This window comes from Pezoporus wallicus, unplaced genomic scaffold, assembly GCF_028554395.1.
Source record: "Pezoporus wallicus isolate ANWC-B61680 ecotype Strahan unplaced genomic scaffold, APGP_CSIRO_Pwel_v1 contig_4722, whole genome shotgun sequence".
NCBI classification, from domain to species: Eukaryota; Metazoa; Chordata; class Aves; order Psittaciformes; family Psittacidae; genus Pezoporus; species Pezoporus wallicus.
The window spans coordinates 1,621,075-1,644,732 of record NW_026641840.1 but is presented as its reverse complement, the minus strand read 5'-3'; the positions used below and the strand labels follow the sequence as shown (position 1 = coordinate 1,644,732).

Genomic DNA, 23,658 nt, shown 5'->3' with positions numbered 1-23,658 from the left:
AGCCTCTATATCAAAACTCAATTGTCCTGGGTTCAGCAGTAGCAGTCATTTTTCTCCTTCTTAGTAGCTGGTGCAGTGCTGTGCTTTTGACTTTCAGCCTGGGAACAGCGCTGATAACACCGATGTTTTTAGTTACTGCTCAGTAATGTTTAGTCTGACCAAGGACTTTGTGAGCCTCATGCTCTGCCAGGGAGGAGTGAGCAGGACACAAACCTGACACCCTTCAACATGGGATGTATGACAGCTCTGCTCTTCTGAGGAGCCAAGTGTCCTGCTCCCACCAATGTAGGAGTGCAGAGCTCAAGATCTACAGGGACTTCAAGAGATGAGATGATGGATTAAAATCAGATGGCCAAGTCATCTCCTCTGCTCCATTCAACAGCATGATCTAAGGACCTGATCTAATTGAAGATGTCCCTGCTCATTGCAGGGGGGGTTGGACTAGATAAGCTTTGCAGAGGCCTTCCAACCTAAACTATTCTATGATTGTTACCTCTCACCTACCTGTGAATCTGCTCCCAAACCTTCACAGCACTCATTCTGCATCATATATCAAGGTCAACTGAGATCAGGATATGTCTGCATCAAAATACAATGAAAATCAGAGGTTCTGCAACTGAACTGAAGTGGATCAGATACCCTCACCTTCCCAGTTAACCACCACTGAAGGCACTGGGCAGATGGCTGGGGCAGTAATTCCTTCAGCCATGTGATTTTAATTCGCTGCTATATCAGATGCCACCATATCAGAGCCTTCAGAAGACATCGGCCCACTCTGAGCTCGCAGCAAGTAATTGAATAGGTTATAAAGCACATTTATTTTCCTGAATAACATTAGTGTGATAGAAAATGTGGCTTTCCATAAGGAAGCTCTGCTGCATTGAGATCACACTGGGTAGACATCACTGCTACAGGAAGCATCCCTGGGCAAGCAGGACTTCTAAAGGATGAAGACAAAAGGGCAAAAAGCATTCATAAGCATCAATATGATAGAACTACAGCTTGACAGCTAGTTTTTAACCTTTTTCCCATGTCAGGGGGGACAAAGGGTGATTTCATTACTAGGGCACAGTCCCACACTGGCAAGGCTCTCCACCGGCTTCTCAACGATGCCTTGCTCCAAGAAGCCAGAACATGTATTTTTTGTCCCCCAAAGACTTCCTGAATACACTTCCTTTAGCTCTGGAGGCTCCTTGGGTGATATTAGGTCCCCCTTGGAGATAAGTGCTTATCCTACCCCCAGTGAGAACTCCCGATGGCTCCTTCTGTTGGATTATTTGAACCACACAGCTGAGCAACAAACACACTTGGGAAATGTAAAGAGAACCCACATCAGATGCTTTCTTGCTGAAAACAGAGCATTAACTTGCTTCACACAAAACCAGCATCACGAGTTTCTTAAAATAAGCGTTTTCTATCAGCTGCCCCTAAATTTCATCAACATGTTAATAAACACATTAAATAATAATTACTGTGAATGACACATTGTAGAAAACCCATCTTTGTAACACCGTGATTACCCAAAACGTAGCCCCATTAACTACAATGTCTTCAATCTTCTGCTGACTTGTTTGACTTCAATGTGAAGGATATATAGGAGACAGAAATCTCATTATCCCTGCATTAGGTGAATGTGGATGCAAGTGCTAAAGGAAGTATTACTTACAGATGTGCTTTGGGCAAACCTTGGCTTGGCAGCACTACTAGATTCATTCACCTTCATCTGCCAACACACCGTAGTCCTGAGCTACACCATCTTCAGTTCTGTGAACCTTAAGCTGTCCCAAGACATATCAATTCAGAGCTGAAGCACTGCATCTTCCCTAGCAGGGTACCAGCACCCAGACCCAAGAACCCTCACCACCCTCTGCTGACGGGCTGTTAAAACCATACATGTTGTAGCATTAGAAGATTCATTTTGGCTTGAAATCTCTTGGGAATCCTTCAGCATGAAGGTTTTTTGAGCCATCCCTGGAACTTTTGGATTGTGGCTGCTCCATCCCTGGCGGTGTTCAATGCCAGGGTGGACACAGGGGCTTGGAGCAAGCTGCTCTAGTGGAAGGTGTCCCTGCCCCTGGCAGGGGGTTGGAAGTGGATGAGCTTTAAGGTCCCTTCCAACACAAACCATTCTATGATTTCCTTATCACAGGGAAGACTCAGGGGCAACACCATGAACTGGGCTGCAATCAGACACTTATACAAATACAAGGTCCCTTCTCCTCTCTCCTTTAACCTAAACCCACAATCCTTAAGCCTCTCCTTTCCATTCCAGCCACCACATAGCCCTGCAGCCACCACTGACACTGATGTCCCTCCCCATTTCCAGCAGCTTCTGAACGCTGGAAATGGGACAAATCCCAATCTTTGCCTTCTCAGACCTCCTTAGCTAAGGAAAATTCATTGAGTACCTGTGGAGTAAACCCTGAAGAAAGGAAGGGAGGGTTTCACCCTGTGTTATGACCCCATGTATCTCGCCCAGAACCAATTTATAAAAGTCACCCAGGAAAAATGGTGTTAATCCATTTACAGCAAAGTACACCAAAGGTACCAAAGAGGTCAGTGGAAAACATGCTTTTATTAACCAGTTTCCACCAGCCTTACCTAAAGATTCCTGTCATCCATTTAATCATTTGCTGCACCAAGGATACCTATGGTAGAAGAGAGATTTGAGCATCTTCCTGCAATAAGCTGGAACCATAAACACATTTTTAACTGCTTTTGCATTTTGTTTCTCCAGCAGCTCTCTAAAACTGATTGGAAAAGCAATTACAGCATTCAAGCTCTCTCTGCTCCTTCTGTTTTCATCTGCCTTTCCTAAGAGTGTGATACACAAAAATAAAGCAGGAAGGATGCTGGAGACTTCATGCGATCAGAAACAGAAGTGAAGAAAGAGCGGATATGGACAGATTGTAAAGAACACATCATAGAAATGAAAAGTACCTTAAGCTGTGTCTTGACTGCTATTTTTACCATGATAAAGGTGCTTAAAGTTGCCTGCTCCTGCTTCATTACACAACTAAATGAAAAGATATTTTGGGGGCATGAACTAACTCTTGTGAGAAATGGCCTTTAAGATAAACGATTGCAAGGCATTGGGTCCAGCAAGCAGTTGTGGACTTACTAATATCTGGTATGTGTTCAGCAAGGCAGAGGATGAGGCAGGGAAGAGGCTTTGGACTGATAATGGCATGTTCTGGAGAGGATGTTCTCATTCAAAGTCCACCTGCAGAAGGCTGTCAGCTTCCAAATACATGGCCAGGTTGGACGGGGCTTGGAGCAAGCTGCTCTAGTGGAAGGTGTCCCTGCCATGGTAGGGGGTTGGAAGTGCATGAGCTTTAAGGTCCCTTCAACACAAACCAGTCTGGGGTTCTATACTGCTTCTGCCTGTGGAAATTTTCCTCTGTTCCTCTGGATGCCAATCTCCAAAAGTGAAGATTTAAAGACAGACCCACAAACTTCCGTCACTACTTTTTTTGCCTTGTCTACACTGACCTGCTCCATGAAACCAGTCACAATATCAACCACTGTAAAACCAGCTCCTTTTTGCTAGCAACACATGTAACCCAAGTTGCATGAACCCGAAGTTCAAAGAGCCTTGAATCGGACGTAAAGAAACCCAACCATAGACAAGCTGATTTTGACCCCAGCTTGTACAACGAACCCAGCTGTCAAGCTGCTCTGTGAATACCTGCTCCTTGCCTCTGCTGCCATGAACTTTCTGACTGCCTGTTTCCCGAGTTCCCTCCCATTCCTCCAGAGTCCAGCTTGTAAAGAGAAAGGGTTATCTCACAGACCTGGATCTCGAGCTGAGTTTTAGCAGCCCCTTAAAGTAAAGCAATGGTAGGGATGGGAACTGAGCCACTTCCTAAGACATACTCTGCTGCCTCCAGGCCTGCTTTTGTGTTCTGTTCTCCTTCGGTATCAACACTAATCTTAGATGTGTCACTTATCTGTCTCCAGTACATATATTTACAATTTATGCTTTCTTATGCATGGAAAATCCTCCCCTATCCAGCCAAGCCATCCCCACCTTCACTCAAATCTCTCCTGATCCCCTACCACCATACCTGCAAGAAAAGATGCAACGAAAGATGGCAAGTAAGGAATAACCTATAAAGAACCTTAAATTATGCCAGGCTATGAGTTATACCCAGTCACTGGGGATTTAGGGAAGGAAAAGGGGAAGAGAAGAGGCAATGATGTGGATCATCTGCAAAGCAAGCGGTCAAGTACGGGTCTAGTACTGGCAGCTGAGGCTGGTGTGGAAGGTACCATCTACTGGAGATAGACTGGACTTCAACAGCATTTCCTTAAGGCCACCCTATGCCTTCAAGAGCTGCTTCTTTATTAGGAGCAAAGTGAAACAGCTAGTGCAAGGGAATCACAGAATGGTTTGGACTGGAAAGGGCACTAAGCTCATCTAGTTCCATAACCCGTACTATGGGCAGGGATGCCCCACACTAGACCATGTCATCCAAGGCCCTGTTCAGCGTGGTCTTGAACACTGCCAGGGATGGAGCATTCACCTTTTATTATTGGGAATAAACCTAAAAGAAAGCCCCAAAGTCTGTTGAGAAGCGTGTTTTTCACCACTGCAGTAAACTCAGGGGGAGATGCTCCTCTGCCATGATTTCACTGCATCAGTTTCAACACTTGCTAACCTATTAGGAGGAAAACACTCCAACCATTTTTCCTCATCAGAGGGGAAACAACCTCTCTCATTACCTAGATATGGATCAGTGCCAAATGACACAGGGTGGAAATGCACTTTAAAACAAAAAGCCAAGCTGATATCCATGTAAAAATGCCAGGATTGGAGGGAATATTGCACAGAGGTGTGGGAGGCTCAAACCAGCCCAAGATCATCCCAAAGGGATTCAAACCCTCATGTCTACTCCAGTGATGACCTGCCGGCACCACCAGCGTATGTTCCTCCTCTTTCTTCCTCTACCACTCTCATCAAACTCAAGCTACCCTAAATAAGTAAGATTAAACAGACAGATATATGTATTTTAGACCACTTTTGGAAGGCTTCATGATACCACAAATCTGTCGTTGCCTGAGCTCTGACCAAGACTTTTCCTTTCTGTTTCATGTACAAAGGAGTTGGAGCATGAACTTAGCTGCAGATTATCAAGGGATTTTGCTTTCTTGGCTCTATTATGGCAATTTATTTCTGTTTTCTTAGAGGTTATAAAAAACACGTCAGGCTAAGGCCAATGTTCAGCAAAACAAAAGCGAACGTGCTCTTAAATGCCACCTTCTTTTCAAGGCTGGATTGTTTCACGTTCAAGAGCTCTTATTCCCGTTATATCAAAAATCAGAGTTTATTTGGGAAGCTCCCATCTTTCCAGACACCCAAAGGTACCTGCCTGAGCATATCAACTCCTGGGTTAAACTGTCTGCATTCATCATGGCTTGAGTTTGCAAACGAAGATTTGAGAAGGGCTTTAACCCACGCTAACTACAAGCGTGCTGATGACTAAAAAGGCCAATGTGGGATAGGCAAATCCGGCTGCAAAAAGCCCAGTGAAAGTTCTCCTTGGGTGGTATAGGTGGGGGGCAATTCTTTCTACGTTGTCTTTTCTCCTCGAGACTGGTTCTGCGTGAACTCTCAAAGGAGTCAACGGCATTATGTATGGTGTGTCTCCAAGTCTCCCAATTGGAGGCCAAGGTGGACCACTGATGGTAGTCAGTATGGCCAAGGCTAAGGTGTTGTTTCAGGGAGTCCTTATATCTCTTCTTTGGGGCACTTCTCTTGCGGCTACCGGTGGCAAGTTCACCATAAAACACGATCTTAGGGAGGCGGTGATCCTTCAACCTAGAGACGTGCCCTGCCCAGTGCAGCTGTGATTTCAGCAACAGGACCTCGATACTGGTGACCCCTGCCTGTTCGAGGACAGTAACATTTGACACATAGTCAGTCCAATGGATGTTCAGAATTGTACGGAGGCAGTGCTGATGAAAGCATTCGAGGAGTCGCAGGTGATGACGGTAGATGACCCATGGTTCAGACCCATAGAAAAGAGTAGACAGTACAATGGTTCTCTAGACACTGATCTTTGTACTTTTCTTCAGGTGTTTATTGCACCAAGACTCTTTTATGGAGTTTTCCGAAGGCTCTACATGCCTTTGTTATTCTGTTGTCTATCTCTGTCAATCGTGGCATCCGAGGAAATAATGCTTCCCAGATAGCTGAACTGCTGAACTGAGCTCTCACTCGCCGATGGTAATGTGGGCATGATGGTAATCTTCTTGTGGTGCACGTTGGTAGAGAACTACTGTCTTCTTCATGCTGACTTCCTGCCCAAAAAAAGCTCAGCTGCCTCTGCAAAGCAAGATGTTCAACGCTGCAGAGCTGCTTCTGTGTGGGCAACAAGGGCGGCATCATCAGCAAAAAGAAGTTCATGGACAAGATGATTTAGGGTCTTAGTGTGGGCCTTCAGTCACCTTAGATTAAATCAGCTACCATCAGTATGATATTGAATATAAATGGTGTCTTGTTCGTCGAGGTCTATCGTAGCCCTTTGGAGCATCATGCTGAAGAAGACTGAATAAAGTTGGTGTGAGAACACAACCTTGTTTCACACCATTGGTTATTGGGAAGGGCTCAGAGAGTGCACTGCCGTATCTGACTTGGCCTTGCTGATCCTCATGTAACAGAATAATCATTTTGAGGAACCTGGAGGGACAACCTAATCGTTCCAAGATCAGCCACAGGCCTTTTCTGTTCACAGTCACAAAAGCTTTGGTGAGGTCAACCAAAGTTACATACATCCCCTTATTCTGTTCTCTACACTTTTCTTGCAGTTGTCTGAGAACAAATACCGTGTCTGTGGTACTTCTATTAGCTCTGAAACCACACTGACTTTCAGGTAGAAGTTCTTCTGCGATAGCGGGTACTAATCTGTCTGCATTAGCTCACTGTCAAATCCACACTTGGATGGGAAAAGTCTTTCTCTCCTTTCCCAAACCTTTCCAGTTCTTTGTATCTCCAGTGCTCTGGTCCTGGTGAACTATTCAAGTCAAAATTAGCAGAGGAGGACTTGTAACTTGAAACGTGACTTGATGGAAAGCAGCTTTTCTGGCTGCTCTTCAGCCCAGCTGTGAAATGCAATGCTGAATGCAATTAAAGAGATGCTGAGCCCATATTCCCGGCTTGGGGCCGCGATATGGAAACTCCAATATGCATTTGTATCCATGCAGACAATTAATTTCAATTGAAGGAGATTCTGTTGGCCTTACAAACCATGCAAGTGCTGCCAAGTTATATTTAAGAGCCTAAAAGACTGAGTAAGCCCTGACACCCTCCAGCTATGTGTTGGTCTGCACTCAACGCGGGTAGGTCCTGCTTGCTCGAGTCCATTTGTCATGGATATTCCTGCCTCTAACAGCAGGTTCTTATTTTCAGAGCATCAGCTGCTCAGTCTTAACCTCTTCGCTTTTTTCTCCCCTTTTTTTGTGCTGTTTTGGTTTTGATAGTTCAGACTGATCTCTGCTTTGTGGTATGGCAACTGCTCTGAGACCCATTCTTCATCCCTTCCAGTGGTTACGGGTAGATGGTTCACAGGAAGGGCTAAAAAGCATCGTCATGGCCAGAAGCATTTGAAGTTGCTTCGAACAGGGACATCTCTTAAACGTAGTGTGGTCCAGTGATTCGAAAAGGCAATGCTAACCAGGAAGCCATGGGCTATTTGTCACTCTGACAGCCCTTTTGTTAACTCTTTGAGGAGCTCACTCAACACCCAGCCCTCTCTTGTGGTACAAACTTTTCTATCTGCAAACTTCAGCTGTCTTCCTAAAGCATGTGGCTACTTCCCCTACTCACAGAAGGTGTCCCTGCCCGTGGCAGGGGGTTAGAACCGGATGAGCTTTAAGGTCCCTTCCAACACAAACTTCAGACACCTTCTCTTGGAGCATCTTGAGGCCATTTCCTCTTGTCCCATCCCTTGTTCCTTGGGAGCAGAGCCCAGCCCCTCCTGGCTCCATCCTCCTCTCAGGCAGTTGTAGGCAGCGATCAGGTCCCCCCCAGGTTCCTCAGCCCTTCCCCATCACATTTGTGCTCCAGGCCCTGCACCAGCTCCATTGCCCTTCTCTGGCCGCACTCCAGCAGCTCAGTAACTCTCATCTTCACTGCCTAAGCAGGGTAATGGTGATCAAGAATATTTTTCATCTTCCACAAAGTGCCATGGAAAACAATAGAGCAAGAATTAAATATGAAATACCAAACATTGAACACCAAAGAGGGGTGTTCAACGTGTCACCATAGAATAGCTCGGGTTGGAAAGGACCTTAAGATCATCCAGTTCCAACCCCCCTGCCATGGCCAGGGACACCTCACACTAAACCATCTCACCCAAGGCCTCATCCAACCTGGTCTTGAACACTGCCAGGGATGGAGCATTCACAACCTCCCTGGGCAACCCATTCCAGTGCCTCACCACCCTAACAAGAAAGAATTTCCTCCTTAGATCCAATCTAAACTTCCCTTGTTTAAGTTTTAACCTGTTACCCCTTGTCCTATCACTACATCCTACCTGTAGTACAGCTTCTGACACCACCCTGACATAATAAAACCAGTTAAGCAACAAAACCTCCATGCCTTCTGCTAGAAGTGCTAGAGGCTTGAATGTTTGATTTGTTTCATTTTCAAGCTTATTTTCCTTTTAATTGTATGCAACTCGAGAGGTAATTGAGGCTGACGCTATTCATGTAGACAGCAGTCGGATGCAGCTGAATGACCATCTTTTTTTCTGTCTTTTAATGTTTAAATTGACATTATTTAGAGCTAATGGGATAGCTCTCATCTCACTCACACTGGAAGAAAGCCAGTGTAACTCCACTGACTTCAAGGTCAGTGGTGATTGTAATCTAGGATATCATCTACCCAAATTCCATGCTTTGCAGTTCTCCCTTGTTCTTACCTTTTCCCGCAATTATAATCAGCACCTAATTAATTAAAATAGAACACAGCCCAAGGCAGGGCTCTCCTGGATCATCTTACTCTATTCTCATTCCATGCAGCAGTTTACAGAGAAAAAAGGTGCCTGAATACTGTAATTAAATTCATAGAATCCACATAGAATCATGGAATGGTTTGGGTTGGAAGGGAGCTTAAAGCTCACCCAGTCCCAACCCTCTGCCATGGGCAGGGACACCTTCCACTAGAGCAGCTTGCTCCAAGCCCCTGTGTCCAACCTGGCCTTGAACACTGCCAGGGATGGGGCAGCCACAGCTTCTCTGGGCACCCTGTGCCAGCGCCTCAGCACCCTCCCAGGGAAGAGCTTCTGCCTAAGAGCTCATCTCAGTCTCCCCTCTGGCAGCTTAAAGCCATTCCCCTTGGCCTGTCCCTACAGGCCCTTGTCCAAAGCCCCTCTCCAGCTTTCCTGCAGCCCCTTCAGGCACTGGAGCTGCTCTCAGGTCTCCCCTTCAGGAGCCTTCTCTTCTCCAGGCTGACCCAGCCCAGCTCTCTCAGCCTGGTTCCAGAGCAGGGCTGCTCCAGCCCTCCGAGCATCTTCCCTCTTGTGTTGGGAGCCCCCAGCGAGTCCTGGATGAGGCCCATAATGACCAGAACTAGGGCTGTAGGACTGGGACCACCAAGTACTTCATGGTGCGGCTGCATGGGTGATGCAAGGGAAAAGCTTTTTCCCTCTGTATAAAGCCCATGCAGGTAAAAATCACAGCACAAAAGCAGATCATGTGCAAAACAAATTTCCATCCTGACAGCTTTGTGTGCACGAGCAGAACTATTATTACATTTGATATTTTCAACATGCAAGGGATCTATTTACACCTTAGTAGCAAGAGGGGAAACTTTTAATTTACTGCCTTCTCTCCCTTCATTCAGATGTAAATTACAGCACTATTAACCTTTAAAGTGCTAGCAAAGTTTATACACTAGCAAGAACCTTTCTCCCTGTCAGTGGAAGGAAAACCATCAGGGGAGAAGGAACAGTGTGATGGCAGCATCTCCGCATCTGTTGTTCATCTTTTAATACTCCTATTGACAGCCCCCTTCCTTCAAAATCACTGCTCCTTCTCTGCGACCATCCCACTTGCTTGTCAGGGAGGGGCAGCCCCTGACAAAAAAAGACTGGAGCTTCTTTACCTTCCCTTTGAACAATGGATTAATCTCTCTTTTGTTCTCTACCAGAACTGGGTGTCACATTTCAAAACGCACGTTTAAAACAGGTATAATTAAACCCCTGCAAAAAAGGAGGGAGGGAAAGACATTAGAAGCCAAGGTAGTAATAAAGGCATTTTCGAGCCTGGGAGGTACTTCGTGCCTCCCCCTCCGCACACAGCCACAATTACATTCCGCAGTGGAAATCAAAAGTAATTATAAAAATGAACTTTCCTTCAAAAAAAAAATGAGCAGGTTGTGAACGGATTTCCTCCTTTGAACATCCCAGCGCTTCAAAAGGAGGATGAATTAGCGCTGACAACTCAATAAAGTAGCCATCAATTATTTCAAATGCGACGGCTCTTCTCAGCCAGCACTTCTGATTAGGAAAACATTTCAGAAAGCAGAAATTAGAGTAATTCTTCCTAAATGAAATGGGCCCAGGCGCCAAATGCAAAAGCAAAAAACCCAAAGAATGCGACTTTCAATGAGCCTGGCAAGAACACAGGAGGTTTCTTCTTTGGAAGCCGTCTATAAAGTTGCATGAGATTGTGTTCCAGGCTGCGTTTCATAGAATCAGTGAATGGCTTGGGTTGGAAAGGAACTTCAGATCATCCAGCTCCAACCCCTGCCACGGGCAGGGACACCTTCCATTAGAGCAGCTTGCTCCAAGCCCCTGTGTCCAACCTGGCCTTGAACACTGCCAGCGATGGGGCAGCCACACAGTAAAGAACTTATTCCTTATATCCAATCTGAACTTCCCCTGTTTCACTTTGAACCCATCACCCCTTGTCCTATCACTCCAGTCCCTGATGAAGAGTCCCTCTCCAGCATCCTTGTAGCCCCCTTCAGACACTGGAAGCTGCTCTGAGGTCTCCACACAGCTTCTCTTCTCCAGGCTCAACAGCCCCAGTGTTCTCAGCCTGTTGATTTGGGATTCATAAAGCAAACTAAACAGAGAGAAGGGAAAAAATATCTGTGCTGTCATGACAGACACAACCCTCAGCCAACGGATGCAGAGAGAGTCAAAATAAGCCCAACCAAGCCCCCAGACTCTACCACTGCTGTGTTTCAGATAAGCAAGAAATTAAACTTTCCTAGTGAAAAGTTCTTAACAAAACTCCTGGAGGGCTGTTTGTGATGGAGCAATATGGACCTCCTTTAAATTAAGGTTCACGAGACTCTGACTTTGTAGGCACACACAGGTGGATGCTCAGAGCCTCCTGCACACTGCTCATCCATCACAGGAACAACCCTAGTGAAGCCAAAGCCCTGGTTTAAAAGTGAAGAAACACTTCAGAATAAAGGCAGCTGGAGGGAAGGAGGAAGCTGGGTGAAGTATCACTTCTGTGCCAGCTGTGTCTCAGATTTCCCACTTACTTCTCGGAAGCACCCTCAGGTTAAAGAGAAGGCCAGCGCTGCCTCTGCATCCCATGATGTGCTCTCCTGCCACGATGCTGTATGCTTAACGAGGCTGCAGATGAGGAATGTGCAGTTGAAGCTTTGAACAAACAGGAGGGTGGCCAAGCTAATGGCTTCTCCTCTGGACAGAAAGATAAGAGGAGCTGTTTGTGACACCAGCCATGTGGGCTCAGCCATGTGAGGCAAAATGAGTATTTATGAGAGCAATACTAGAGCTGCAGGAGCCTGTCTGGCTTGGTTTGGGTAATTAAAACAATCAATCAAGGCCGGTGACCGAGGCTGGGGCAGATACATGGGGTTCACTGCCAACTTGTGAAACAAATATGACTGCAAGAAAAGAAAGTAGAATAAAAATAACTTGTGAGGAGTTGTGGTGGTTTAACTGCTCTTGCGATCACTCGTTCAGCTGTCACTGGAAACCAGCTGCACAAACGAGGTGAAGGTGAACACTAAATACCACATCGGGAAAGGTCCTTTAAAAGGGTTCACCTTAATTGTAGAATCCCAGACTGGTTTATATTGGAAGGGAGCTTAAAGCTCATCCAGCTCCAACCCCTGCCACGGGCAGGGACACCTTCCACTAGAGCAGCTTGCTCCAAGCCCCTGTGTCCAACCTGGCCTTGAACACTGCCAGGGATGGGGCAGCCACAGCTTCTCTGGGCACCCTGTGCCAGCACCTCAGCACCCTCACAGGGAAGAGCTTCTGCCTTATCTCCAGCCTAAATCCCCCTGTTTCACTCTGAACCCATCACCCCTTGTCCTATCACTCCAGTCCCTGATGAAGAGTCCCTCCCCAACATCCTTGTAGCCCCCTTCAGACACTGGAAGCTGCTCTGAGGTCTCCATGCAGATTCTCTTCTCCAGGCTGAACAGCCCCAATGTTCTCAGCCTGGCTCCACACAGGAAGTGCTCCAGCCCCTGATCATTCTCACAATCATTTACATTTTCATCTCACTCCTGGAGATGCTGGCATTGGTTTTATCTTTGTTTTACACAGCAGCACCAGAACCATTTGACCTTGGATCTCCCAATATATACTGCAACATGCCCTGCACCCTGAGAGCCACCTCTTCTACACCAGGAAGGACTTCTTTTGCCATTGAGCATTTGCCTCAGCATCCTCACAGGGAAGAACTTCTGCCTTCTATCTAACCTAAATTCCCGTTGACTTCTGTCCAAGCCATACATCACTGGATGCATAAAGACTGCAGGATTTAAAAATAAAACCCTATCAGAAAGAATAGGAAGGAATGAAGCAGACTATGCAAGTCCTTTCTCCCATCACCCTGAAATCTCATATTAATTCAGGAACAAAAGAGAAAGCGTAAAAGCCTTGGCAGCTCAATAGATTTACGGAGACAGGATTCGTCCAGAAGCTGTACAGGGAATTGCAATGAGACAGACAGGACCTGCTAGTGAGATGTCAATCTTCGAGGCCAAGAAGACTGTGACAGCTATCTTTTATTTCTCTCTTTTTTTCTTTTCCCCCTATTTCTTTGTTCTTCCTTTGCCAGCCACCTCCAGCATGCTGGAATTGGAGTATCTGTCTCTTTCCACTTTGGCTGGAGTCCCACTTACAGAATCATAGAATCGTTAGGGTTGGAAGGGCCCTTAAGATCATCAAGATCCATGGGCAGGGACACCTCACACTAAAACCATGTCACCCACGGCTCTGTCCAACCTGGCCTTGAACACTGCCAGGGATGAAGCAATCCCAGCCTCCCTGGGCAACCCATTCCAGTGCCTCACCACCTTCACAGTAAAGAACTTCCTCCTTAGATCCAATCTAAACTTCCCCTGTTTCAGTTTGAACCCGTTACCCCTTGTCCTATCACTACAGCCCCTAATGAAGAGTCCCTCCCCAGCATCCTTATAGGCCCCCTTCAGACACTGGAAGGCTGCTATTAGTTGTATCAGACAAATGACCAGAAAAAACAGAGAGAGACAGAAAATGCACAGAGGCAAAGTCAGTCCTCACCCACTCCAGCTCCCAGAGTGACCCTGAGGGCTAAATGTCCCTTCTGCTCCCTCAGAGCAGCTGATCCCCGTGGATTCACGTTGGCCATGCAGTTATCCACCTTCCCCTTGGCTGCCTGCTGTTCTTCCCACACAGCCCAAAAGATGAGGATGCTTTTGATAGCCAGAAGAGTCAAATACGACTCAAAAAAGACAGCTCTTAGAAGATGGGATTGACAGAGCGTTAATGCAGTTCACTCCCTGTCAGCGATGTGTCAGAAACCACTACTTCTCTCCAGCTTGTCCACCAAAAAATCTCACTGCAGGAAGATCAAAAGAGACAGCAGCCAATCTGCACCCTCCAACCCACCCTGAAAACACAAGGTTTGACCCCATTCCAACCAGGCTTCTCAGCCCCACAAGCTCATGAGGTTGTGCTTTTCCCATCTGAAGCTGCTGGTTCCCAAGAACGTTCAGGTCAGGTCATCACTTTTGGTCAAACTCGGAGCTTCAGGGTGGAAATAGAGCTTTCCTGGCTCACGTCATCTTCTAAACCAGCCCATCAGACACAAGCCTGAAAGCTAATGACCTAAATTCACACTGAAATATTGGACCCTAGAAACGATATTGGCTGATGCACTACAAAAACAGAGGTTAGAGGCAAAGATGTGTTAGAAAAGCAGTCTTTGAATAGCAAGTTTTCCCAATTAAATTAAATACTTGAAAAAAACCCCACATTTAAGATTCAGTAATCAAAAGCACAATGGAATTGCTAAGAGGTACAAAACTGGGTGTTCTCCCTTTACGAACTGGTCTGCTTTGTCCATCACATCTTTTGATTAGACTCCCTGATAGAAGCCCCGCACACACACTTTCACCTCTAGTTATGTCAAGCCCATTGTGGCTAGGCTGACCCTAGGGAGGTGTGTTTTAATAACACTGGAGTAATTTAAACCAGAGATCAGCCCTAACAAGATACAACCACAAGTAGAAGGGTGAAGGCCATAATGTGGTCACTGGATCAGTTATTATGCTTCACACCTAATGTGCCTGACACAGATGCAAGAGCTGCATTGTATGCAGGCTTTGCATTTCCTCATATAGAATACTACATGATTTACATGAAGACTCCTGGTCTGCTCTATATATCATACATGGGACATAATGGGGAACAGCAGCCAAAAACTGTGGCTAGAACAGCTTTCCAGCAGGAGAGCAGCCCAAAGGATCTCCATCTCTCTAAGTTTTCAAGGCTCACTGAGACAAAGTCATAATTGACCTAATCTGGTGTTGGGCAGGCTCTGGGTCTGGGCCAGGCCTTCAGGCAGATGAGACCAACCTCCAGAGGTCCTTTCCAACCAATGTAATAGCGATACTGTGATACCAGCTATGAAAACACTCAAATAATGGGTATAAAAGACCTAGAAATAACAGTAAGCCATCATTTATGAAGTTCAAATCCAATATGGATTGGCATGGGGAAAAACTGTGTTCAGCTACTTGTTGAGGTGAACAAAACAAGCTGGTGGTCTCAGGTAGGACCATGATCGAAGACATTTTGCACCCAACTCTAACTGTGTTCAAATGAGGACTTAGGTTCATTTCGAATGGAGCATGTTCTAAGTACAGCAGCAGTGATTTTACCAGCTCTCCAGAAGTTTGTTTCAACAGCAGAGCAGTTCTCACACATTCCAGATAGAAACCACATGGCCAAGGCCAGCTTGGTGTTGAGCCTCAGATCATGAAAGATGGGGAACATCAACCTGGACTCAGTGCTGAGTTAATGAGGGTTATACAGATTCTGGCTGACTCCAACGTGAGATTGCACCCTCGTAGGGAGAAGACACCCAGCAACTGCAGGGATTAATAGGCTACAGAGACCCCAACCATGTGAGTGTTTCCTTCAGGTCAATCATGAGCCACATTCGTGGGATGGTTTGCGAAAGCTGACTTTGCTTTTGCACATCCAGAGAGAAAGAAAGGAATCCTGCCTTCGAGGTGTGCTGTTTCAGTGGGTTCATATGCAGCTTAAAGCCATTTCCTACTTGGGCTTTACTGAATGTGCAAGTTAAACTTGGGTTTCAAATAAATTGAAGCACTGCCACTAACAGCTAGACTAAAGCTAGCAATTGCTTTTATAAACCCCTCGCGATCAGCCGCAGCGAAGCACTTCCACATCTGCAAGATGACTTATATGGGAGCCTTGTAAATGCTTCTGCGAAAGGCAATAACCACAGTAAATGTTCTCCCCCCAGAGGAAAAATTAGCTAAAGAAATACTGAAAGCAATAGGGAGATTCAGGCTTCCATGGAGAGGCAGTTTGGTCTCTCATTTCAAACCGAAACAGAAGATTCAGCTAGAAACTCTGCCATGGACTCAGCTGGTGGGTCTTAACCTGCTGACATGTTGGCTGTGGGATGGAAACAGATAGACCACACAGGGGATGACAACATCTGCAAAGCACTTCATGCTGGTTTAGACCCCATGTCACTGTAAAAACACTGAAATGGGAAGACCAGAACCACTGGTGCTGCCTCAAAAGTCATATTTGAATGCGAAGTACCCACCTGACCAGTCATGCCTGCTCCCCAATGGAATTTGATCACTGGAAGCCAACTTGAAAAGACAACTAATACTAATAAATAATATCTACTCACTATCAAAGCATATGCCCATCACTACTGGTGAGCCATTTAAACACCACTCACTGGGATCATTCTTCTTCTTCTTAATGCCCAGTATTCTGATGGGAAGAAAACATGCCAAGCTACCAGTGATGTCTCCTTGGGAAATCAAAAGTGAGTGATTACAGGCATGCCATAAGCAGTAATGGGTGATGGGATAATCAACTCCAGCAAGTCATTATCCTGCAAACAGCTCCACACTCTGACTTTTTAAGGAGTTTTTACCTGGATTTTCAGCCTCTGGAGCTTGGCCAGAGCACTATCACACCTTCCATCTACACAATACTGCTGTAAGGCAATGATCACGCTGATGCATTCAGGTTGGATATAAGGAAGCTCTTCCCTGTGAGGATGAGGAGACCCTGGCACAGGTCTCCCCCAAAAGTGGCAAATGCTCCATCCTTGGCAGTGTTCAAGGCCAGGCTGAACAAAGCCTTGGGCAACATGGTCTACTGTGAGGCGTCCCTGCCCATGGCAGGGGTTTGGAACTGGATGATCCAACTGGTCCTTTCCAACCCAAACCATTCTAGTATGCTATGCCTTAAAGGAGAAGTCTCACTTGGCTGCTGTGGAATGGAAAGAGCGAAGCAACTTGCACTTTTCTTGTCAGAGGGAGACAGGGCAAGAGATTTTTAAGGCCAGTATTAGTAGTGACCACCTAGCTGGAAAGATTTATCACCTTGACATGAACAGTACAAGAAGAGGCTATAAGAAGCTGTTAACCTGCTTGTAGCCTAATTTAGTATTGATTTAAACAACTGCAGTCTGAAGCTTAAGACAGAGTAATTTTGAGCCAAATTAGTTTCAGGGTTATTGCCCAGAGAAGCTGTGGCTGCCCCATCCCTGGCAGTGTTCAAGGCCAGGTTGGACACAGGGGCTTGGAGCAAGCTGCTCTAGTGGAAGGTGTCCCTGCCTGTGGCAGGGGCTGGAACTGCAGGAGCCTTAAGGTCCCTTCGGACACAAACCAGTCTGGGATTCTCTGATTATTCAGTCACTCCTAAAAAGAAAAGGATTCACAATATTATACGTTTAAGGATGTGAGAATGGAAAACAAGACCATCTACAATGGTTTCTAGGGTTTTTTTAAAGCATAATCTTTACAGAAATGGATGATTCATCGCTGAGGACACGATGGCACAGGATGCTAGAAAACCTCTTATCTAAAAGCTAATTCGGTTCTAACACGTGCTGATAGCTATCGAAAAGCAGCTCTTATCAGCCTGTGCAGTGGGAACTGATAATTCCTGAGTCGTATTTAAATCACAGCCACAGGAGCTTAAGAAAGATCTTCAGGATAGAAAAGGGTGGGATGTTTGAACCATGACCACGGGTAACACAAGACAGGACAGAGAAGCACAGTACTGGAAGAGAAGTGCCAGGCTCATTCACTCTCTACACACTCTATTTTCATGGTACCCATGAGGTGAGAATGGCAAAGATTCCAGGCTCCAGCACTGCCAGTGTAGAAATAGCCTTTTATTTCTGCCCCCCCCCCCCCCCCCCCCCCCGTTAATGTAAAATCAATAGCATTATTTTAGGGAGCTATTTGGATGACTTGGTTCAAAGAGGCAGCAATTTTTCTTCTCTTTGACAAAATTACCCTTGTCTAATGTCGGGAACAGGCAGCCCTTCTGACCATGTACATTCAGACCAAGAATAATTCCAGTTCAAAATCATTTCCATCCATCATGAGAAACAAATTACAGGAAGTGGATGAGAAAATCCCCAACCATTCTGACTCTTCAACCTCACGTGAACTTTAAGAGAATGCATTGATATTATAGACCACATTTTCGTGGCTACAAATGAAGCCATCATCCACAAAAAAAACACATCACTGCATTAAGAACCCAACCCAAATCTGCTAAGGTTAACAACCTCCCTGGTCTTGCTCCAAACCTGATGGGTTAATGTTAACATGAAGTATTTTCAGCTCTTGAGAAGGTCAGATGCCTGCGCAGGTTGAGTTTGGGTTCTCAATCAGTTTAATCCTCAGAAAACAAAGGAAAGGCAAACAATACAAAATACAACACAGAATATACCTATTAGTTTCCATATCTCTCAAAAGGAACTCTGAATAACATCTTTAGAAGAATCAGACTATGAATCAGTAGAGTTCTGCTCTCCTTCTAACTCATAGCTTCAATCTTCAGATACGCTTCCTGTTGCGGAAGCCAAAACTGCCCTAACATTGATTTCTTTTTCAACCCTTGCTCTTAAAATCAAGTCTTGGAAGAGTTCCATCTGCATCACAGAAATGGCATATTCCCTTTTTTGCTAGGCACGTACAATGGTGACTGCAACTGGCATTGCAAATAACTGCAAAGTAAGGCTGTGATTCCTTCCCCAGTGCAGCCCCTCTCTGCTGTGCTCCAGCCATAGAATCATGGAATGGTTTGGGTTGGAAGGGACCTTAAAGCTCCTCCAGTTCCAACCCCTGCCACAGGCAGGGACACCTTCCACTAGAGCAGCTTGCTCCAAGCCCCTGTGTCCAACCTGGCCTTGAACACTGCCAGGGATGGGGCAGCCCCAGCTTCTCTGGGCACCCTGTGCCAGCGCCTCAGCACCCTCACAGGGAAGAGCTTCTGCCTAAGAGCTCAGCTCAGTCTCCCCTCTGGCAGGTTAAAGCCATTCCCCTTGGCCTGGCCCTACAGGCCCTTGTCCAAGGCCCCTCTCTGGTCCCTCTTCAGACACAGCCTGCCCTTGTGCCCATGCCCTGTTCTCATCTTATGTTGCATGTGCTCAACGAGCACTGAGGCTGAAAAGTAATTTTCCTGTGGGTAATTATTTACTACGGGTTGTATTCTTCCACTTTAGGGTTTTGATAAGTGAGTTTCTGAGAAGGCTGCTAAAGCTGTACCTTGGCAAGGAAATAACCCAGGGATGCTGCGCTGCTCCAAAACACCATTTGAACTCCGGAAGATAAATCATGTAAATATACTACTGGTCCCTTTCTAAGGAAGCTGTTCCCTCTAAAGACTGCTGAAAATCACTGGAATCTGATTTTGCTTTGTCTCTGAAAGAACCATCCCATACTCACAGCACCAGGACAGGTATAATGACCATTAAACCATGCAAAAACCCTAGCAATTTCCCCCAAATAACAACAGTTATTACTATTATTATACATTATTAAAATATACACACATTTTACAGCTATAAGCAAAGATAGAAAGCAGCCAGATAAACCCTGGGAGATGCATGCTGCTTCCTAAGAGCTTTGCAAATATTATTCATCCCCAAAGAGTGATTTTAGAGATCAGAGAGAATTTAAAGGGATTAAAAGAGCTTAACCCAAATCACAGCAAAAGTCAGAGAATGCTCCATCCCTGTCAGTGGTCAAGGCCACACTGGACAGAGCCTTGGGTGACATGGGTTAGTGTGAGGTGTCCCTGCCCATGGCAGGGGGGTTGGAACTGGGTGATCTTAAGGTCCTTTTCAACCCTAACTATTCTATAATTCTATGATTCTGTGACTGTGAGCTTATTCCTTTCAGTCCCATGCAACACGTATAACTCAGAATTTGGAGGCAGGCTTCCATATTGCCCAGCCACCCACGTAGCCGGGATGACAACTGTGCGGGTTGCCATTATCACTACTCCACATTAGAGTTCCAAAAAGCTGTTTTAAAAGAGGCTTCTCACCTAAATACTCTAACCTCAAAGCCAAATCTCTCAAATCTCCCTTATCTGCCTGAGGAAGCAATACAGCTGCCTCGCTGCAGCAGCAACACATCAGTCACACACGCTGCACCTGGGAGGCAGCAGACCTTATCTTTGCTCCTCCTGGTAGTTTGGCATGTGTATTTAGTCCAATCCCACACCTCTGTGATTTGCAGAACTTCTAAGGAGGGATACATTACTGAAAATAAACCTCTCTGGTAGCTGTTCAACAAAGCTGGTATCAGTTTGTCCTGATGGCTAAAAGGCGCTTTAAGAACGTCATGTGCCAGGCAAGACGCAAAGATGCCGTTAGCTTGACATATGTAGCAAGAGAGATACATCCTCTTGCACACGGAAAACATTAAGCCTGTGTATACCTACACAGCTGCACAGAGATCAGAAATGGAAAGGCTACACTAGCAGTGACACCGGAATACATCATAGATACAGATTATATGTTGAAACAAGTCTTGTGGGTCATAGCAGGCTAGAATCCCAGACTGGTTTGTATTGGAATGGACCTTAAGGTTCATCTGGTTCCAGCCCCCTGCCATGGGCAGGGACACCTTCCACTAGAGCAGCTTGCTCCAAGCCCCTGTCTCCAACCTGGCCTCGAACACTGCCAGGGATGGGGCAGCCACAGCTTCTCTGGGCACCCTGTGCCAGCGCCTCAGCACCCTCACAGGGAAGAGCTTCTGCCTAAGAGCTCAGCTCAGTCTCCCCTCTGGCAGGTTAAAGCCATTCCCCTTGGCCTGGCCCTACAGGCCCTTGTCCAAAGCCCCTCTCTGGCTTTCCTGCAGCCCCTTTAGGCACTGGAGCTGCTCTAAGGTCTCCCCTTCAGGAGCCTTCTCTTCTCCAGACTGACCCAGCCCAGCTCTCTCAGCCTGGCTCCAGAGCAGAGCTGCTCCAGCCCTCGCAGCATCTCCGTGGCCTCCTCTGGACCTGCTCAAGCAGGTCTACATCTCATTGGATGCATAGCAAGCTCATGGCTAGACACAGACAGTAAGGGATGCACTGGCAGTTCAATCAGCTCCTACCTGCAGAAGAGGCCGCTGCACTCCAAGGATCTTCATGGTATCAGCATTAGCCAGGATTTTGAGGGGATCAGATGCCTTTGTGACGCTTTCAATCTCTTTATTGATCTCAGCCAGGACCTGGCTGAGGAAGATGTTCTTGATGTACATGGTGAGGAACTCACGGAGCGGACACTGCTTGCTTGGGCCAAGTTCCATGGCGTGCTCTATCTCCTGGATAAACCTGGAAAACAGAAGGGGAAGAATGCAATGCAGATAAAGCATGTGGTTACTCTAAATGTGTTAGTCTTGCCTTTGCCATTCCGACATCTCAGTGGCAAGCAACAGCAATGGGGGAATGAGTATAGACTGCACCAACAGGAGACATGAAGAGCAGAAAGATCTATAAGGTAGCCTGCAAAGAATAATGGATAAAATGCCAACAACTGGTGAGACAAAGACTCCATGGCTGGAGAAGAACAGACAGAACGAGGGACTGGAGAAAATCCACAGTCCAGGCACAATTCCTATTTATTTATCCCAAAATCACCAACTGCTTTATTTGAGATGTACTGGAAAGATGTCTTTTGAAATAAAACAACTTTAAAAACTTGAAGGCGCCAGAAATCCCTTTGGAAAGGTAAACGTCCTCCTTGGGTTGGTCACTTGATTCCCACAGGTAGGTTCCCCATCTCCCATCTCTAATCTGAATAGAAGTATATCCCAGCTCAAAGCCTAGAGGTAACACTGAGAAAAGCAATGCATGGGTATGATGCTGCCATCAGACTGCATTATGCATGACTGTATGATGCTGTATTTTTATTATGTGCTATTGTTTCATCCTAGGATCCCATTCCTGCACACTCAGAATGGCACACCGATTCCAGGACTATTTTAACACAGGATGTTTGTCATCTCCTCCTGTAAAACCTTTTTCAGTGATGCCGTTTAACACATGGGAGCTTCTTCTAGAAATTACTTTGTCATTTCTTTAACTTACATCCCAGGCAATGAAATTAAGTCTGCTTTTCAAAGCTGCATGTATCAGGAGTCATAATGAATCACAGAATCCCAGCTTGGTCTGGGTTGGAAGGGACCTTAAAGCTCACCCAGTTCCAACCCCTGCCACGGGCAGGGACACCTTCCACTAGAGCAGCTTGCTCCAAGCCCCTGTGTCCAACCTGGCCTTGAACACTGCCAGCGATGGGGCAGCCACAGCTTCCATGGGCACCCTGTGCAAGCGCCTCAGCACCCTCACAGGGAAGAGCTTCTGCCTTATCTCCAGCCTGAACTTCCCCTGTTTCAGTTTGAGCCCATCACCCCTTGTCCTATCACTCCAGTCCCTGATGAAGAGTCCCTCTCCAGCATCCTTGTAGCCCCTTTCAGACACTGGAAGCTGCTCTGAGGTCTCCATGCAGATTCTCTTCTCCAGGCTGAACAGCCCCAGTGTTCTCAGCCTGTCTCCACACAGGAAGTGCTCCAGCCCCTGATCATTCTCACAATCATTTACATTTTCATCTCACTCCTGGAGATGCTGGCATTGGTTTTATCTTTGTTTTACACAGCAGCACCAGAACCATTTGACCTTGGATCTCCCAGTACATATTGCAACATGCCCTGCACCCTGAGAGCTACCTCTTCTTCACCAGGAAGGACTTCTTTTGCCATTGAGACACCTCTAACCATTCCAGTGTGGGTAGCATGTGTCAGAGATGCCTCACCACTAGCTATTTTCCCAAACGACTCAATGAGGTCTGTTTAATTACCCCTAATCTTCTACTTCCATGTTCAGCACTCCAGAGGAGGCAGCTTCCCTTCAGAGGGCTGGCTGAGGGGCTCCTGTCAATGTCAGTAGCACGATTTCTTCCAAGTCTGAACAATTTGCTCCCTAAAGCCTCTGCAGCATTGACTCCATCAGTCTAGAGCGACACATTTGGGCTGATGCAGCTCCTGCTTCCAAAGGGGGACCCATTCTCTGTTAAGCCTGAAGACTGCTGCTCCAAAAAAAAGAGATGCTGCATGGAGAGAAGTGCGAGGGATGGCAGCTTTATTCCCTGCCTTTCACAGATCAATAACCTGAATCAGCTCCATAAAACAGGGAAACAAGAAGTCATCTGGGAACAGAGCAGGGAGACCACAACCAAGCTTATCTCTGAGATAACAGACCCAATGTCACCAGCTTCGAGTGACAGCCACTGATGTCCTTAAGGGATCACTGTCAGGGTTGAAGGGGCCATATTAAACTAACTTGCCATATCTTTTCATGCCTGCCAATAAATTTGCTGCCCTATGAGCTTATTTACCCAGTCCTTTTGATGCATTAAACGCACAGAAGAATATGAATTATACCATTGTACCTCCTTCAGTTGGGAAAGGAGGAGCCCAGCAGCTTGAATTTGAAACAAGCAACCTTCAATGAAGAGAGGAAAACAACTTTTGAACACTTAAAATCCAGCATGTTCTTAAAACTCCTTAAACCAACATAAATAGAAGCTAACTTTAAGAGAGAGAATGGCCACGTTCAATAGCAGCAGACTATCAGAGCTCAGATGTGCTGACCTACAGCAACTCCTTATCCCGCAGTAACCTGATGGTGTTTCTATGTGTTCCCAACACCAGACACTAAATTGCTTGTGTGAGGCCACTGGAAAGGTCAGTGCTAGCTAAATGGCAATCAGGAATCTTTGTTTCCCAGTACCTGGCATTAATCACCACTTCAGATCTCTTCTAGAAGACCTGTGCCTTGATTTCCTACCTTGATTGGAGAACTAAGTCCTGGTGGTTGTGCTAACAGGCTT

General features: G+C 46.2%; 1 protein-coding gene across 1 annotated transcript in view; it reads right to left on the bottom strand.

Moving 5' to 3' along the window:
- EXOC4 (exocyst complex component 4) overlaps positions 1 to 23,658 on the bottom strand; it is a 393,664-nt gene that overhangs the window by 93,336 nt on the left and 276,670 nt on the right. The window contains exon 11 of the mRNA XM_057425605.1: positions 20,885 to 21,104. Coding sequence (XP_057281588.1) covers positions 20,885 to 21,104 — 220 coding nt within the window. The remainder of the gene's footprint in view (positions 1 to 20,884; positions 21,105 to 23,658) is intronic.